The 17,970-nt window shown below is 25.2% G+C and overlaps 3 protein-coding genes across 6 annotated transcripts; 1 reads left to right on the forward strand and 2 right to left on the reverse strand.

The window, feature by feature from the left end:
* Nucleotides 1-5,945: 5,945 nt before the first annotated feature.
* On the reverse strand, nt 5,946-9,027 carry LOC126894133 (F-box-like/WD repeat-containing protein TBL1XR1). The gene is made up of 9 exons (XM_050664894.1): nt 8,816-9,027; nt 8,297-8,741; nt 7,932-8,064; nt 7,563-7,724; nt 7,088-7,270; nt 6,826-7,028; nt 6,481-6,646; nt 6,308-6,409; nt 5,946-6,147 (listed from the first exon to the last, which is right to left on the reverse strand). The coding sequence occupies exons 1-9, from the start codon at nt 8,871-8,873 to the stop codon at nt 6,118-6,120; spliced, it is 1,482 nt and encodes a 493-aa protein (XP_050520851.1). The 5' UTR covers nt 8,874-9,027; the 3' UTR covers nt 5,946-6,117.
* Nucleotides 9,028-10,910: 1,883 nt separating this feature from the next.
* LOC126894138 (mitochondrial nicotinamide adenine dinucleotide transporter SLC25A51) lies at nt 10,911-15,619 on the reverse strand. 2 transcript variants are annotated; one of them, XM_050664907.1, is made up of 3 exons: nt 15,381-15,619; nt 15,157-15,318; nt 10,911-11,779 (listed from the first exon to the last, which is right to left on the reverse strand). In XM_050664907.1, exons 2-3 carry the CDS (start codon nt 15,271-15,273, stop codon nt 11,045-11,047), a joined length of 852 nt encoding a protein of 283 aa, XP_050520864.1. In that variant the 5' UTR covers nt 15,274-15,318; nt 15,381-15,619; the 3' UTR covers nt 10,911-11,044. The 2 variants fall into 2 exon arrangements, with proteins under 2 accessions (XP_050520864.1, XP_050520865.1); XM_050664908.1 differs by having other exon boundaries at nt 15,157-15,329.
* Nucleotides 12,630-17,300, forward strand: LOC126894142 (single-pass membrane and coiled-coil domain-containing protein 4). Of its 3 annotated transcripts, none has more exons than XM_050664919.1 (2): nt 12,630-12,719; nt 16,679-17,300. In XM_050664919.1, the coding sequence occupies exons 1-2, from the start codon at nt 12,717-12,719 to the stop codon at nt 16,886-16,888; spliced, it is 213 nt and encodes a 70-aa protein (XP_050520876.1). In that variant the 5' UTR covers nt 12,630-12,716; the 3' UTR covers nt 16,889-17,300. The 3 variants fall into 3 exon arrangements, with proteins under 3 accessions (XP_050520876.1, XP_050520877.1, XP_050520878.1); XM_050664920.1 differs by lacking the exon at nt 12,630-12,719 and adding an exon at nt 15,712-15,875; XM_050664921.1 differs by lacking the exon at nt 12,630-12,719 and adding an exon at nt 15,743-15,922.
* The last annotated feature ends 670 nt before the right edge of the window (nt 17,301-17,970 follow it).

Below are 17,970 nucleotides of genomic sequence, written 5' to 3' on the forward strand. Positions count from 1 at the left end.
TTTTTTTTTGTGTCTTTTACCACTTTTTCTCAGCTCTCACCGAACCGATTTCTTTCAATGATACGTCAAAAGATCACAAATCGTATCTAGTCGACGAAATTACCCTTAAAAATTGAAAAAAATTCTCTCGTTCCCCGTAAATGGGGGAAACCTCCAAAAAAATTACAAATTTAAAAATCGCTAATTTTCGAAATTTTTTCAATTTTTTTTACTTAAAACTGCCATAACTTTTTCAAAAATGAACAAATTTTTATAGATGCGTAGCATCATTAGTTTTCATTTGGTATATTTTTTTTTTATATATGACCCATTACTTGCCCACAGGGGGGGATTTAAAATGACAACTTTTTCACAAAAAATTAATTTTTTTAACTTAAATTTTCAAAATGTTCCGGATAGTCTTTTATATATATCTTAAATTAAAGCTAATGTAATATACTATATCATGAAAAAAAAAAAAATTCGGACTTTATCTTATCTTCACGGTGAAAATGGCTACCGAATGCTATTTTCGTGTGAAAATTTTCGATTTTGTATTTTGCATTTTTAACTTTATTATGCTATAACTTTTTGAAAAATGTATGGATCAATACAATTTTTTCATGAGAAGTAGAATATATAAACATCTTTCATTCGACATACTTTTTTTTAAAATCGGACCATTTCCCTAGATACGAGGGGGGTTTAAATCTAAAAAATGTATATAGAACAGTGGCGTATTTTGAATGATTTCTCGGGGGGTGTCCAACATTTAATGAACCTTACAAACGAAAATTGTAAAAATGTTTATTGACGTAAAAAAAAACTTACTATTTTTCAAATTACTATATTGGGAATTGACAAGTAATTTGAAATTTGAAACTTTGGTATTTGTCATAAAAAAGAAAATAAAGGATATTAATTATAATAATAAAAAGAATGAAGAGATGAAGGAAATAAAATAATTGGCTATATGTGTGATATTTATATTTTTTATAATTAAGAAAGAGGAATAATTATAGAATATAGATGTTATATTACTTAATACTGATAAGTGATAACCAACATTTTTTTTTTTAATCACTTTTTAAATTGTTGTGAAGATACAACGATATTAAGATCTATTTTAATATTTCATGATCTTTATTTCTTATATTTTATATTTTAAAGATTATAGTTAAATTAACAATTTTTGAACTTTAAAACTAAATTTATAATATAAGATCTAGGTGTCTCTTCTTTTTACTTAGATTATCAATTACTTCACTTGTATCAATGCCAACTTCTATGTTAATGGCTAGCATAGCCAAACCATTTAACCACCTCTGTATTAAAAAAAAAAAAACTAAAAAAATCATAATTATAAAATAATAAATTAACCAATATTAATTTATNTAAAATAATAAATTAACCAATATTAATTTATTTGTGACATTGTGTTTCGCAAGTATGTCTTTATTCTTTTCAAATTAGAAAACGACCTCTCATTAGATGCAGTTGATACTGGTAAAGTTACCAAGAGTAAGAGTTTAAATACATTTGGATAAATTTGGCTATTGCATAAAACTATTGCTTCCATGGCATTTCTTGGTGTATTTGATGATTTAATACTTCTAAACGTCTTTTCCATAATTTGAACTCTGCCAGTAACACAGATTCTTCGCATTCATTTAAGTCAAACATGTACATTTGCGCCAAACGTAAGAAGTGAGCTTCATTTTCGTCTGTTGAAATTAATGATTTGAAGTCCAATAACAACATTTTTTGATTAACAAACCTTAAATTTAGTTGATCTATAAATGTATCTAAGTAAGGAATAAAAAAAGCAACTCGAAAATATGACTCTGGTGAATTTGTCTCAATATTTACTCTTTTCGTTTGTCTTCCTATAATATGTGGTATGGAAATATTTGTATCTAGTTTATTTGATAAAGTCAATGCATTTTCAAAAATTTTATGAAATTCAGAGTCAACATTCGATCTTAAAGTTTGAAGTTCTTTTATTGTATCTTCCGCAAGATCCATAGCTTCACCTAGATCAATATTTATTCTTTGAAGTTGTTTTGAAAGAGGTAACCCAAAACTAAATACTTTATTCACAATAAGTAAACAAATAATAAAATCTCCTTTCAGTATTGATGTTCGTAGATTGCTTGCTTGTGATGATGTTTCAGTAACACTCTACTTCGAAATTATAAATAACGATTCAATTACGTACTCAAAAAGCTCAAGAAAATCATTGACAGCATGAAAACGTTCACCCATCTAGTCGCACATAATCGTTTTAATGTTTTTTTTTTTGTAATACATTCTTGGCTTTCTTCGATTTGACTTTTCAACACATCTTTTCGCTTCGGGTATATAAAGAAATCTCTAACTTTAGATATTATTCCTAAAAAAATTCGTATTTCTTGTATAGAACATGAATAAGAAATAGCAAGGTTTAAAACATGAGCATCACAATGAACATACGTCACAAGCGGGTGACTTTGGCGAATAATAGCTTGAGCTCCGTTAAATTGACCAGACATAGAAGCACATCCATCGTAACCCTGTCCTCTAAGGTATTTTGTATCTACACCAAATGAATGTAAACTTTGTATAATAATATCGGCTAAACCTTTTCCAGTAGTATCTGTCGTAGGCACAAACTGAAGAAATTCTTCCTTGATAATCATATTTTTAACATCTAAATATCGTGCACACAAAGATACTTGTTCGATTCCACCAATGTCAGCTGTTTCATCAGCAAGTATTGTGAAACATCTTTGGGCATTTATGTGTTGTTACGATTTTATTTAAAATAATTTTATTGCAGGATTCAATTATTTCATTTTGAAGTGTTGCACTTGTATATTTTATTGTTCCTTCAGCTTCCAAAAATGATTTTAAATGTTTATCTCCTTGGGCTCTATATCTTAATATTTCTCTAAAATTTCCCTGATTTTCTTAGATAAGCCTGTCATTTTCTTGTTCAAAAATAATTTTCCCAGAATCTCAATGTCCTCTGAGAGGAATATTTTGTTTATCACATAAAATTACGGTTTGAATTATTGGAGTTATATTTTTTCGATTTTTTCTAATTAGTTCAGCTCTTCCAGTTTCTATTTTACACGTTATAGATTTCTCAGGGTGTTTTACAACATCCATAAAATTATCTGAACTTAACACACACGTTTTATGGTAACCCTTGTTAGAATGTTCTTTGAAAACAACAATAGCATTTCTCCAATTATCATATTTTTTTTTACTAATGCACCTAAGATTTGTCCGTTATTTTCATTCAATTTGGAAAAAGCTACACAGATTTGACAAAATGCACCATTTTCTTTTATCGAGTATACCAACCAAGGGAATCTTAATAGCCATGAATACTGGAACTTTAAGTATTTTGGTTTATTTTGAACTGTATATAGTTTTTGTGGGAATTTGAATGATATATTTGCCATCCAAATTTTCGTCATAACAATTAAGATATCTTCGTTCGATAACTTACGGTTAATATAAAATTCAATATCATAATTATTACTACAGTTTATGTCCTCAGTAAAAGAAATATTATTTGAGTCTTTTGTATCTAAACTTAAAGTGCGACAAATTTTAGCAGAGTCAATCGAGTTAACTGCCGAAGATGCTCGTTTATTCGTAAGAGTATCGTTGTTATGAGTTCAATTAAATTCTGAGGTAGTAGGTGTTAACTTAAAAAATGAAGTAATTGATCCTTTCTTTTTTTGTGCCATTTTTGGTAATTTTACAACACTTTTTTCCATAATTGTCGCAAACTATAATAGTTAAACAAAATTCAAAAACGTTTAATTTTTTATTTTTTCGAAAAATTCTTAAAGAACCATTTTGTAGAGTTACATACAAGTATAAGTAACTTAGAGAAAAAAAACTTAAATTGTTGAATACTAAATGAATAAAAGCAATTTGCCCTGGCCCCCTCAGCTACACCAGTCATAATATTACATAATATGATTGAAACACTCGGGCGGCAGTGCGGTATTTTTACTCTAACTGCCATCGTCGTAATAACTGCCGGATATCTGTAAAACTCGCCCAAAGAACTATTTATAGATAACGTAGATTGCAATATTGACAAAACACGAATTTTTCTATTCAGTGACAAAATATTATATTTTAATATAATTACTTACTCTTATTCTAATAGTTTATTAATCATATTAGTAGTTGATATGTATTTTTTAAGGGGAGGCTCAGTTTCAAAGACTATATTGCTAGTATAATGTATAAATGGACAGCACGGGTAAAAGGAAACAAGTAAAAATTACTAGTTTCGTTAAATATTATTTATGAATTAATATTTTTTTGGAATAGCTAACTGAAGCATAATACTGGTCAAAATTATAAAATAAACTTTTACAAACTCAGTCATAAATGACTTGTTAAACTTTACTTTTTTTTGTAACGCGTAATAACTTAGTTAAGATATAATAAAAATAAAAATATTATTTTTAAATATTTAAACAAAATTAAAATTGTATAATAGTTTATTACATATTTATTCGTAATTTCTAATAAAATTCCTATGATTGGTTCATATTTTAATTATTTATTTTATTTGAATAAATAGGTAGGTACTTAGTACTTACTTTATGGCACGTTATAGCTGTATGCTCGACGGTCGACGAAAAAATGAATATCAAATAATAGTATTATTCAAATGTATAATTCTCTAAACTGATAAACTATATAAAATAGATTTCAAAATAAGCTACAAGTTCAGAATATTTCCGTTGTTATTATATTTTTCCTGCGGGTATTTTTGTCATATTTCCCAGTCATATGACCCAGTGAAATTCAAATAATTTCTAGATATCCCTGATAAAATGTAGATAAATCTCGTAACGTGTCGTCGAATCATATCAAATTAACTTCATTTTTGTCATTTATTTTATAGTATATTATAAAAAAAAGGTAATGCCAATATATTATGCATCTTTTTTTTTTAAGTTGGGGGGTGTCCAGACATGGAGGACACCCCCCCAAAATACGCCACTTATATAGAAAGTAGAACTTTTTCAACTAAATTTTGAAAGTGTTCCGGAAAGTCTGACACTTTAATATATATCTTAAATTAAATCTAATGTAATATACTTTATTATGAAAAAAAAAATTTCGGACTTTATTTTGTCTTCATGGTGAAAATGTCTACCGAATGCTATTATTGTGTGAAAATTCTCGATTTTATTTTTTACATTTTTAACTTTATAATGCTATAACTTATTGACAAGTGTATGGATCAATACAATTTTTTTAATGAGAAATAATATTTATAGTCCTCTTTCATTTGACATACTTTATTTTAATCAGGATATTAATAAGGAACTAGCAGATCGTGAGGCTTTTGTAATAATCCACCAATTTTTTAAAATTAAACACTATCTGAAGATTTGCATCGAAGCGTTTTTTTTTATAGTGATTTTAATCACTGTCAGATATCATTATACTTAATCCAACTATGCCATGTCTCCACTGTGCAGCGACCCCCCTGTGCTGGTTTTTTTTTTATTAAAACTTTCACTTTAAATGACAAAAAAAAGTAGGTTTAAAAATGATTACTTTTAACATATTAAAAATCAAAATCAATAATAATTTGAAAACAATTAATTTAAAAAATTATATAATATATGATTAAAAGAATTACTAATCTGGATATAATTAAGGAAATAGAAGTTGATGTTGCTTTTGTAATTATACATCAATTTTTTAGAATTAAACACTATCAACAGGTAAGCATCGAAGCGTTTCTTATGATAGTGAATTTTAAACACCGTCAGATTAAATCTATATTGGACCTAACTATGAAACGTCCCCACTATGCCGCGACCCCACTATATATATATATTAATCAAAATAGCACAATCTTTAGGGTTTTAATGTATTAAAAATGATTTCATTCAACTTTAACAAAATGAAACTCATTAGAGATAAATATCAAATCATAGAAAGATATGCAAAAGTTATATTGTCATTTTATATTTCAATTTACAATACAAGAATTTTATAAAAATACAAATAATTAACTCAAGTGAAGTAGTCACTTGATCACTAAATAATAGTCGTTCAAAATAATAATAATACTAAAAATTAAATTTATCTAACAACTAATTACAATTAAAGTTTTCGGAGATCCAATACAAACACCTGAAACATTTAAAATAATAAAAATTCATTATTTTTTTATTTATGCATATCTACTAAATTTTAATTATAAATTAATAAAATTAAGCCAAAAATTAATTAGCTATCTGATTATTTTCTAATAACACTAAAATATAAATTAATATTAAAAATATATACTTACACTACCATCTGATGCACTAGCACCAACTTTATCACCTCTAGAATTCCAACAAACCTCAAATATACCACCAGTTCCTCTATAACTATGAACTAATTGACCACTCTAAAATTATAGAAAATAATCATTTCAGTCTTTGAAGAACAGGCATATAAAAAAACAAAAATTAAATGTACCTGTGTTGACCATATGTGAACACATTTATCAAAACTTCCAGATGCTAAAAATTTGCCATCTGGAGAAAATGCTACACTGTATACTGGTTCAGTATGCTTTGTCAATGTATGTAAACATGCTCCTCGTTCAACATCCCACAATCGTACAGTTGAATCAAATGATGCACTGTAACATTTTATTAACATAAAACGGGGATTAATAACATTATTTCTTTTTAAATATAATTTCACTCAGTATAACCAATAGTTTTGATTATTTTGGTATTAAGTTTAGATACTTAAATAGATTTAAAACAAAACATAATAAATAAATATTAATCACTACTTTTTAATTAAATTTAATACCTTGCAAGAATAAGATTCATATTTGGATTGGCAGTTCCAGGACCGGTAGGACTCCATTTAATTGTATATATTTCTTTATTATGAGCTTGCAAATCATGAACACAAGTATCCTGCTTCATTGACCAAATTTTTAAAGTCATATCATCAGAACATGAAGCTAGTAAATTTCCTTGTGGATCCCACTTAATAGCATTTACTTCATTCTAAAAATATAAAATTAAATTAATAAAGAAAAAAATACATTTATATATACAGAACATACAGTATGTCCTTCAAAAGATTTGACTGGTCGATCAAAACCAAGGCGGCATACATGTATACACTGATCTGTACTACATGAAGCAAAACTATTATTTGATTGCCAATCTACATCAAGAGCTGGAGCAGTATGAAATGCAAATTGTTGATTACACTGACCTGAAGCAGCGTCCCAAATAATTGTTGTCTAATAAAAATAAGATAAAAAAAGATTTAATGCAAACAAGTCATTAATAAATTTCTTCATTCAATAGAAATCAATAAAAATTATATATATATATACTTATATACTTTACTTGTACTTATATATTTCTTTTTGATGATAAGTATTATATTATGTCTAATCAAGAAAATTATGAAAATTTTAAAAGTGATTAACATAAATAATAAATATGAACTTATGTTGAAACATCAAATTTACAAAATTATTTGCAATTTAAATAAATTTTAATTTTAATTAAAAAAAAAAAAAATTTTACCTTATCTACTCCAGCACTAAGAATATAATTTCCTCTTTTATTCCACTTTAATGCAAATATCGGACCTTTATGTTGACCTAGTGTGCTGGATAATCTACCATTATTTGTCCAAATTCTAGCAAAACCATCATATGAACCAGTTGCTAATAATGTACCATCACACTAAAATTAAAAGATCATTTTAGTATTATGCTTTTAAAAATCAATATTTTGTTAGAAACAGTTTTCTAATTAAAACTGTTTTCTGGATAAAAAAATTATATAATAAAAAGTTTATACTTGAACACAAATTCAGATTATAGTGATTATAATATATTTGTAATTACAAGGTATAAATGTAAAAAATTTGTATTAATAAACTTATCTTACATTCCAATCAAGAGATGTAACATCTTTATTACTAGGTACTTCAGTACCTCCTTTTTGAATGCAATGTCTCAATATACTTAATGATCCTGAGTTATCAGTCATATCCCATATACGTGCTGTACTATCACCCGATCTAAAATTAAAAAATTATTTAATAGAAACAAACAAATAACTAAAATTATAATAAGGATAAGAATTAATATAAATATTTTGATGTATTTTATACTAATTTATATCATTTAAATTATTAATTCAAAAGTATTGATTGTCCCACACAATTATGGTCTAACATTCATACATTATATATTAACTAAAACATCTTTAAGCTAATATTTTTAAACATATTGTTTGAAAATATACATTACCCAGATGCAAGAAGATCTGTAGTAGGGTTCCATGCACAAATAAAAACCTCAGATTCATGACCTGTCAGCACAGTTGATTTTTCATCTGGAATTTCAATGCTACTATCCATCTCCATAGGTTCAGTACTAGTCACTGCGGGAGTTACTGTTGTAGCACCTTCTTCTCCATTTGTTTCTTGAGTTTCATTTTTGGCAACTGCTTGTTTTTGTTGGTTTCGACTTTGTCGACTAGCAACAACTTCTGGCATTACAGCATCAATTAATGACAAACTTTCAGTTAATCGCTGTTCTGAACCATCTTCTCCAACACAAATCTCAGCTTCAGTATAATGAAGACCTTTCTGTATAATACTAATTAAAGCTGCTGGTGGAACTAAAGCTCCATTTATGTTAGATTGAGATATATGAGACTCAATACCAAAAGTATATGCTGAATGTTGAAACCCTTTACAAAAAAATAAAATAATTTTCCATAAAAATGACATTTTATGAAATGTTATAAATTAGATTATTAATTACCGGATTCTTGTAAATATCTATAGACGAGAAAATTTAGTTCATCACTTGAAAAAGCCATAACTATATTAATACAAAAAATTTATATCAATTAAAAATGTTTTACATAATATTACATAAAAAACAATTGTTTTTTATTAAATACAAAAGTCAAAATAATTAAAAATATATAATATATGAAAACTAGTACTGTCGATCAATCGTGGTGTTTTCTGTAGAATGTACCGCTTTAAAGATAAACAAAACGCTTACAAAGTCTTTGGAAAAATTCTAATTATCAAAGTAGCAATATTCTTTGGAAATTAAAGGTTAGTACCACGGGTGTAAAAAAAATGGTAATGATTTACAATGAGTAATCTTACAATATAGACCATAGTAAATAACAACAGGTATAATGTCTAATACTCTTTACTCTAATTACCCAACCCAACCATACACTATGGTCTTACGAAATATTTAAAAAAATATATAACTATTACAATTTTATTTAAATCATAGATGATGAACTATTACACAAGAAAAATCAAAATGTTACCACCATTAGATTTGATTTTTAGCTTCGATACGAAGCTGAGAAGTTATTAATTTTACTATGATATATTTATTTATTTTTGTGTGTCTATTACTTGTCAAGACTTTTTCTCAACTCTCACCGAACCGATTTCTTTCAACAATACGTCAAAAGACGATTTATGATTTTTAGGTTCAGTAAAAATGGTATCTAGTCGAAGGTATCCTCAAAAAACGAAAAAAATTCTCTTTCCCAGTAAATAGAGGAAATCCCCCAAAAAATTACAATTGTAAAAATTAGTAATTTTAGAAATTTTAAAAACTTTTTTTACTTAAAAATGCCATCATTTTTTTAAAAATGGATAAAAATAACAACATTTTTTTATACATATCTTAGTTATTGTATAACCTATCATTTGGTATATTTTTTTTAAATCTGACCCTTTACCTACCTACAGAAGGAAATTCAAAATGGCAACTTTTTCACAAAAAATTACGGCAATACTGACACTTTTATATTAAAAAAAAAATTGTCCCCACAACTTATCTTCTATGTGCAAATGGTTATATTGCTATAACTTTTTGAAAAATGTATGAATTAATACAATTTTTTTTATAAATGTTTTATATAAAGCTTTGAACTTGTCTTCGTGGTGAAAACTGACATTAAAGTTAAATTAAATTAGTTTAAAGAAAAAAGTACGTTTTTTGTGTAAAAATTTTAAAATTTAAAAAAATTTAATAATTGTTAAAAGTGTTTTTAAGATAGTTATTTTAGTAAACTGCATTGGTGTATTAAGAAAGAGGTGGTTAAGGGACAAAGTTCCCTATTTTTTTCTTTCGAAAATATTTTATTTGACTTCAAACCTGTATAACTTTTAAAAAATATTTTTAAAAAGGAATTAATTTGAAAGGGAAATAGAAAAATCTATTTAAAAAAAAAAAATTTTTTTTTTTCAATTTCAATTTCAACTTTACACTGTTATTAATTTCTAAAAAAATTACAACTATGGTTTTTACTTGTATTATACAAGTAAAAACCATAATGATTAGGTCATCCATTTACATAAGAATTATATGAATTTAACTTACATTAAATATAAAGTTAAGCCTATTTATAATTTATCTCTTTATTAAGTCAAGAAAAACGACTTTGAATTATTGAACTAAATTTAATTTNTCAAACCTGTATAACTTTTAAAAAATATTTTTAAAAAGGAATTAATTTGAAAGGGAAATAGAAAAAGTTTAAATTGCCTTTTTTATCTACTAAAAAGTGTGATGTATGACTGACGGACCTAAAAAATAGATTTGTTTCATATAAAACTAATGCGTGTTAAGAGTACATATGGATGAAGTGAAACTTTTTTTGTTATGAAGATCGTTTTTTCATAAGAAAAAAAAAATTTTTATTCTCTAATAAGTATGTTTATTACATTCACTTAACTATAAATATTTACAAACTATTTATGCTTTTTATTTTGAAGATAGGTGATTAAAATATGTTAAGTAGGGAAAAAGATTAATGTAAAGTGATTATATGTTCAATAAATATAAATATCTCAACAAAAAATAAAAAGCTGGTAAATTTGCAGATAGTTAATAACAATTTATATTCTAATCTATTTAAAATTAAAATCACAATAAATATTTAGCAAATAAAATTAAAATTCAACAATAACAAGAGTTTTAGGTATTTATTTAATTTTATAGATTCGATCATTAATTACTTTTTATTACAAGCCTTAAATTTTCATATGCAACATTAACTATTCCCCAACTAACAAATGATCGTGTGCAATTCATATGAACACCCCTATAAAAATATGAAATTCTATGTCCACGTTCTTTATAAATTTCTATTGCAGCTCGTTTAACACTTTTAAATGGACCTCCTAAGCTGCTTTGCATATGAACTTTTAGTACATTACATGGGTAAAATAATGTGCTGTTTAATGCACCAATAGAAGCTCCAATAAAAAACTCCTTAAATATTTTGAAACCAAACCAAGTATTTGGAGGTATTATTACATATGTGCTAGCAGTTTCACGAAATATAAAAAATGATACATTTGAAGGACCATTCCGCAATAGAACTGGTATGAATCCACGATAAAATTCAGTTGCAGAATATTCAGTAGCAATCACTTTGATAACATGTCTCATATTAATAAATTGTTTGTTATAATGATTATCTTGTAGAAGTGTTTGTACACGTTCAAATGGTGTTAAAGTAGCTTCAGCTGTACCAGCCATCATTGCTGCAATTGCTTTTGATAAATTTGGATTCATATTAGAATTTGCTAAAGGTCTTTGAATTGCATCATAAGTACCAAACATTAAAGATGTTGAGATGGCTTTTTGCAACAACGGTGGTCCAATACCTCGATAAAGTGTAGAAAACCCTTCACTAAACAATTGATTAGTTGCATGCTTTAAAGCTACACCATGAAGCATCTGGAAAAATAAAAACAATTATTTAATAGATTCTAATTTATATAAAAATAAAAAAAACAATGAAGTTGGGTCCTAGCATAGTAGAGACCAGGATTTATAGAAACCAGTAAAATTTCATATTTTACAATGATTAACATTACTATTATAAAATACTTCAACACAAATGTGTTTAAAGAAGTTTGGTGACATTTTTTTTGGAGAGAGAATGCTTTTTACAAAACATAATCTGAGCTCCTTTTATACACCCAATTATATAATCAGCACTAATCCATAGAAAAATTATGTTAAATATATCTAAAACATTGATATTGGCAAATTTACTCAAAAAAATTGAAAAGAAAAAATGTATTTTTACTTTTATGGACAATTTCTTATACAAGGTTAATCTTTAGAACATTATTCTTTTTTTAATCATAAAGTTTATTAAAAACTATAATATAAATATAAGTTAAAATTGTCAAACTTCCACGAACATTTTCAAAAATATTTTTAGTATATATTTTTATTTAAATATCAAGAAAGACGACTTTTTCAGAATACATGCCTAATTTTAATATTATTCATAATATTAATTTTAACATTATTCAATTTTTATATAATGTATAAGGACTATAAAAAAATGTATGTACATTAATTAATGAAAACCTACTAAATTTTAATGCATGGTTAATTACAATTGATATGATTTTTTTCTGTAGTTTTTCTAAAGTAGTTTATGAACAACAAAATATGTATATACAAAAAAATCCTTGTGATAAAAAATGGAATGTTTATAAACAAAAATTTTGAGGTCATATTATTGTTTATAAAATAACAAATATGCATGCATATTTGCAGATGAGTGAAATGAAATAGCTGAATAAATAACACATTTTTTGAACTTTAATGAGATTACAATTTTAGCTACATCAAAAACAAAGAACAGCCACCAATAAAAATGGTAAGATGATTTATACTATATATATTAGGGTGTTCCTTAATTAAAGAGATATAATTTTATTTTCAAAATATTTCAATTGAGACCTACCAAATTTGTTTTAGTATGTCTAAAAAAAAGATGTAAAAATTTGATTGCGATTGATCAATTCTAACACTTGCCACAAAAGCGTTGAGTATTAGAAGTATGGGGTAGTTAATCAGTTTTTTTAAGTTATCTCGAAAACTATTATGCTAACAATACAAAAAGAATAAAACTAAATTAATATAATTATGTTTTCTATAAAAAGAGTTATAATAAAATTTTACTTATATTTATTATTTTACATTCAAATAAATGAAATTTAAAGTGGTTTTGGCTATACCCATAATTATTTATTTTTTAAACATATACATTACACCTAAAGATCCAATACAAATTTTGCTCAAAATTATATTTTCGAAAAAAATCTATTTTATTATAATATTATACGAATATATATATTTTTTAAATATATAATAATTTCCTTGTTCTATTATATTTATATAATAATAATTATTGTAATATTGTTATGAAAAAAAGGGTATTTACGATAATCAAAATAAATTATTGGTATACAATGTTGTAGAAGTATATGATTTTTTGATAGTATCCTAGCAAATCCAGTTAATTGTTTTCTGTTATTTTGAACAATCTGGAAAATTTTCAAGTAATAAATAATCACTTATTTCTTGTTTAATTAATTAAACACTGAAATATAGATATAGAAAATTACGATTTATTTACTTCCAAACAAATTACTTTTGTTCTTCATTTTTTGTAAATTTTTCAGTGTATTCCTTCATAAGTTTAATCCCTTTTTCTGCAGTATTGTTGACTGCTTTTGTGGATTTCACCACTTTTTTGCCTTTAATCTGCCCTTAATAAATGTTCCAGTTTTCCAGCTGAATTTTTAAAAATTATTAGAAATATTAAACCTTTTAAATATATTTGTTGAACTAGCCCCTAATATATCTAATGGTAAATATTTGTGGAGAAATTGTTGTAAATCTTTAAACTTGAGGATTAACTTTTTTTGTGAATCTTTTTCAAGTATCTCATGCATAATTTTTTCAGCTCTTTTTTGACATATCATTACTTAATCTTTTATTAAATATTAAAAAAGCAATACGCCTTCCACTCAAATACTACAAATAATTAATGAATTTTACTACTGATTTTTCAGCTATCATCATTTTTGTAAAAATACATATTTTATAAAAATGAAATGTCATTTATATTAGATGTGGCAGCATTTGAACAAGATTACCATGATTCTACAGAGCATTAATTAATAAAACAGCATATTCGTTTTAAACAATTATTTTTGTGTTCTGTAATTTTGAATTGGTTTCGAAATAAAAATATATATTTAAGTAGTACAATGATTTTGTCATCCATTGTGTTAGGTTATAAGCATCATTAGTGTTGGCACACCTCCTAGAAATATTTTATATAATTTAAGAAATTTTTTATGGTCATCTCTAGGCAATACTTTTTTAAGTTTGACTCTATAAAGTTTTATCATTTCATCAATAACATCCTTTAAAATATCTTTGACATTTTCTTCAGTGGTCCAAATAGAATAAGAATTCGTATCACTGTTTTGCCATTATTTTTTTTATTAAATTTTTGAACAAGGGAATTTCAGGCACCATACTTGTTCCAGTTTTTGTTCTAAGAGATGACATATATAAAATCTACATTTTTAAAAATAAAAATATTTCTCTCTCTAACATTTCATATATAGCTGAAGCTATTTCAGACTCTATTCCTGAATTTAGCTGTGGTACACTAATACATAGAATTATAAACAGTAATATCTACTCATTGTTTTGTTTACAACACAATAAGATTATTTTGAACTTTTATTTCTCATTAGATAAATCTTCTATATAAATTTTACTGGTGTATTTTTAGTTTAAGCGAATGATTAACGTTCGGTGGTGAATGCCTAACATGTAAACAAATATATTAACTAAATGGTCAGCCTAACAATAATTTGACAATATAACATTTTTTTAAAAAATATGTGTTAGGGTTGATCAATCACAATCAAATTTTGTATATATTATTTTTAGACATACTGGAACTAATTTGTTTATTTTGCGTATCAAGTTTTGAGTATATTATATATATATGATTTTTAAATTTCTTATTTTTTAATAGTTACAATAATATATTTCTAGAACTAAATAAAAATTTTTATTTATTTTAATATTTAAATAATATAAAACAAATATGTTTAGAGATTTGTTACAAAAATAAAAAATAATCACACCTAACATTTATCATTTACTGAAAAAAATAATATACAAAATGATAAGAGAGTAAATTCTAATCTAATATTTAATGAAAGTGAAAATATTACTGATAAAATTTTATGTTTAATTAATAGTTTGAATAAAATATCTTTAATTACCTGTCTAAATATAACTTTGTTGATTGGAAACGTGATACTAATATTTACTATAGCAGCACCACAACCACAAACAAATTCAGAGTATTCATCACGATTTAGATATTGAAACACAGTCATTGTTTTTTGGGTCAATGTCAGCTTATTTGATTTTCATATATCATTCTAAAATATTTCTAATAGTAATTACTAATATACAATTAATATGTTACGTTAGTTCAATTTACCTTTTTTATATTTGTTAAGATATCATATTGCCTTAAAGCTATGTTTTATATGGTAAAATTATTATACAAAATTCAATCATAAAATTTTTTTTTAAAACATTGATATTTTATAATTTGATTTAAATTTTTGTGACTTCAACTCCATAGCTCAGTTCCCGTTTGCTTATCAATATGATTTATTGATATTGGGATAGAGTAAAATATTATCATAACAAAATTTCTCAATAGAACTATCTAACCCATGACCGTTTTCAAGGTAGAAGCAATAGTGGTCCAATTCTGTTATCACAGATCATGATAATTAAACACATCGACGTAAACAAATCTGATACCTCAGTCAATGCCGTGGCTTGTAATCCATGAAAATTTGTACTGTTAGGTTGTTTTCGTGGCAAGTGTATCATAATAATTTTGTAGTTGACAAGTGTTTGTTTCTCTAAACGTCGCTAATTCAAGTTAGTTTTCTATAAATTCTCAATATTTAAAAATCAAAAAGTGAGTTTATTTTAATTAACATCAAACATGGTTCATGTTTTGCAAAAGTAAAAACTGTTTAATAAACAAAAACACATAAATGCAGTTAAACTCCCATACGACTTTTTTAATTTTTTTTTTTACACCGATTACAAATATTCAAAAATAAAATTTCGGTCAAAATAGTTGAAAAGTTGTAGCACTTTTGAGTTTGCGTATAACACTGTTACCAATTTGCGCGAACGTTACTATTTTGATAATTTACACGAAATTCTAATAAAAACATGCTGTTTCGTGTGACATTTTGGACTTGTTGGGTTACTGTATCTTTCATCCCATCGAATTAACATAACTTGAAAATAGGCTCTAGTATGTCAATCAAGTTGATAGGTGTGGGTAACCCCAAAATTTGTTTTAATAATATTTGTTTGCAAAATGTACTTTATTTTGAAAATACCAAAAAATTGAATTTAAATGTTTAAGAATGGAGCAAAAGAGGCTTCCAAAATTACAATCCTAGCTATAGGTACTCTGAATTTGAGCACTTTCTTTTTAAAAATCATTTATAAAAGCTATACATTAGGAAGAATACTAATGTAGTATACGTGATAATTTTTTTAACCATTTTATTTTATTATTGCACATTTGTAATCAGTGTCAAAAAACATATTGATATAAAAAAATTATGAGAGGTAAACTGTATTTGTTCAAACAAGATGTATTTATTGTGGTTTAACATTTTAAATAGATTTTATTTTACAAGTGTTCAATTCTTATTATATAAAAAAAAGTATTAATTTATATTTGTTAATATGTATTTATAGACAAGAATGAGGAATTCTCGCAGTAACAAACCAAAGGAAACTAATAAACAAAAGAAAGAACGTAAGAAGGAATTTTTGGAAAATAAGAAAAATGTTGTAACAGTTGTTTTACCTACTTTGGCTGTTATTTTTGCTCTTATCACTTTATTTATTTACTTGAAAGTTCATCCTAATGCATTAAATTTCATGGCATCTGAGAAATCACTTTAAAATATTTTAATTAAACTTATCATGTGATTAATTACATTTAACGTCACATTCTTATTCCTATTTTTTTTTTTGTGTGATGTATTTCCTCATCAATTTTATGTCTTTACAATTTATTATTATTACTTGATTTTCTTAATGCACACATCTTAAATTCTAAGATAATGTGTTTCATAATAACTAAATTAATAATTATATCTTGTTTATCAATCAATTATTATTTTTATCTTGCATATTTTTTATATATAAAATAATTAAACAAATAGATTTTTTTCAGAACCATAGTATATATTTTTAATAAGGTTATGTATCTTAATGAAATTTTATTGTTGAAAATCTTTATGTTTAAAACTTATATTTTGTTCAAAACTTTATTTTTAAAATAAATATATACCTACATTATTTTTTAAATCTATATACATATATATAGTATATTTTTCATTTTTGTTTAATTGTTATAAATCAAAAATGACATGCCCTGTTTGTTAGTGTTTTTATGGTTTACTACCAAAATCTAAGATTCTCATAGAGTTTTAATGAAATTATTTAACTATTTATGATCTACTTACAATATTGAAATAATGGAACATTTAATGTCATTTATTTGACTTATATGTTTTGCACTCTTGGTAAAACATTTATGAAAAGATATTTATGCCGAGTTTATTTAAAGGCGCATAATTGCATGAACATAGTTTATAAAAAATTTAATTTTATCATTTTTTACTCATGTTTAGTTGTAGTATTCAAGGGTCACTATGTTTTTAATTCGTATTAGATGAAAGAATTGTTAAATCAAGGTACATGGACAAAATTGTTACATGGTACCCCAATACTGACTTCCTTTGAAACTGCTACAATATCAGATGTATGACAAATTCTACTATATATAATATATGATTGGTACCATTTATGAAATTTATGCTTCCTTGATATAATTTTTTTTATACATCCCCTACCTTTAAACAATTAATAAACATAAATTTTAGATAATATATACTTATAAAATGGCTAAGGGGTCTCTAACTCAATGAACTATAAAAAAAAACTAAAATTCCATAATCCATTTTAGATGACTTTCTTTT

Source organism: Daktulosphaira vitifoliae, unplaced genomic scaffold (assembly GCF_025091365.1).
Source record: "Daktulosphaira vitifoliae isolate Bord-2020 unplaced genomic scaffold, ASM2509136v1 Scaffold_1, whole genome shotgun sequence".
In the NCBI taxonomy this organism is placed as follows: domain Eukaryota; kingdom Metazoa; phylum Arthropoda; class Insecta; order Hemiptera; family Phylloxeridae; genus Daktulosphaira; species Daktulosphaira vitifoliae.

Excerpts from the sequence above, each read along its gene's own strand:
- LOC126894133 (XM_050664894.1), bottom strand. The coding sequence starts at position 8,873 with ATGGCTTTTTCAAGTGATGAACTAAATTTTCTCGTCTATAGATATTTA. Across the intron at positions 8,065-8,296 it reads ACAGATCTTCTTGCATCTGG|ATCGGGTGATAGTACAGCAC; the intron begins GTAATGTATATT and ends TTTTAATTTTAG. Across the intron at positions 6,647-6,825 it reads ATGAATCTTATTCTTGCAAG|TGCATCATTTGATTCAACTG; the intron begins GTATTAAATTTA and ends AAAATGTTACAG.
- LOC126894138 (XM_050664907.1), bottom strand. The coding sequence starts at position 15,273 with ATGACTGTGTTTCAATATCTAAATCGTGATGAATACTCTGAATTTGTT. Across the intron at positions 11,780-15,156 it reads ACAAAGTTATATTTAGACAG|ATGCTTCATGGTGTAGCTTT; the intron begins GTAATTAAAGAT and ends TTATTTTTCCAG.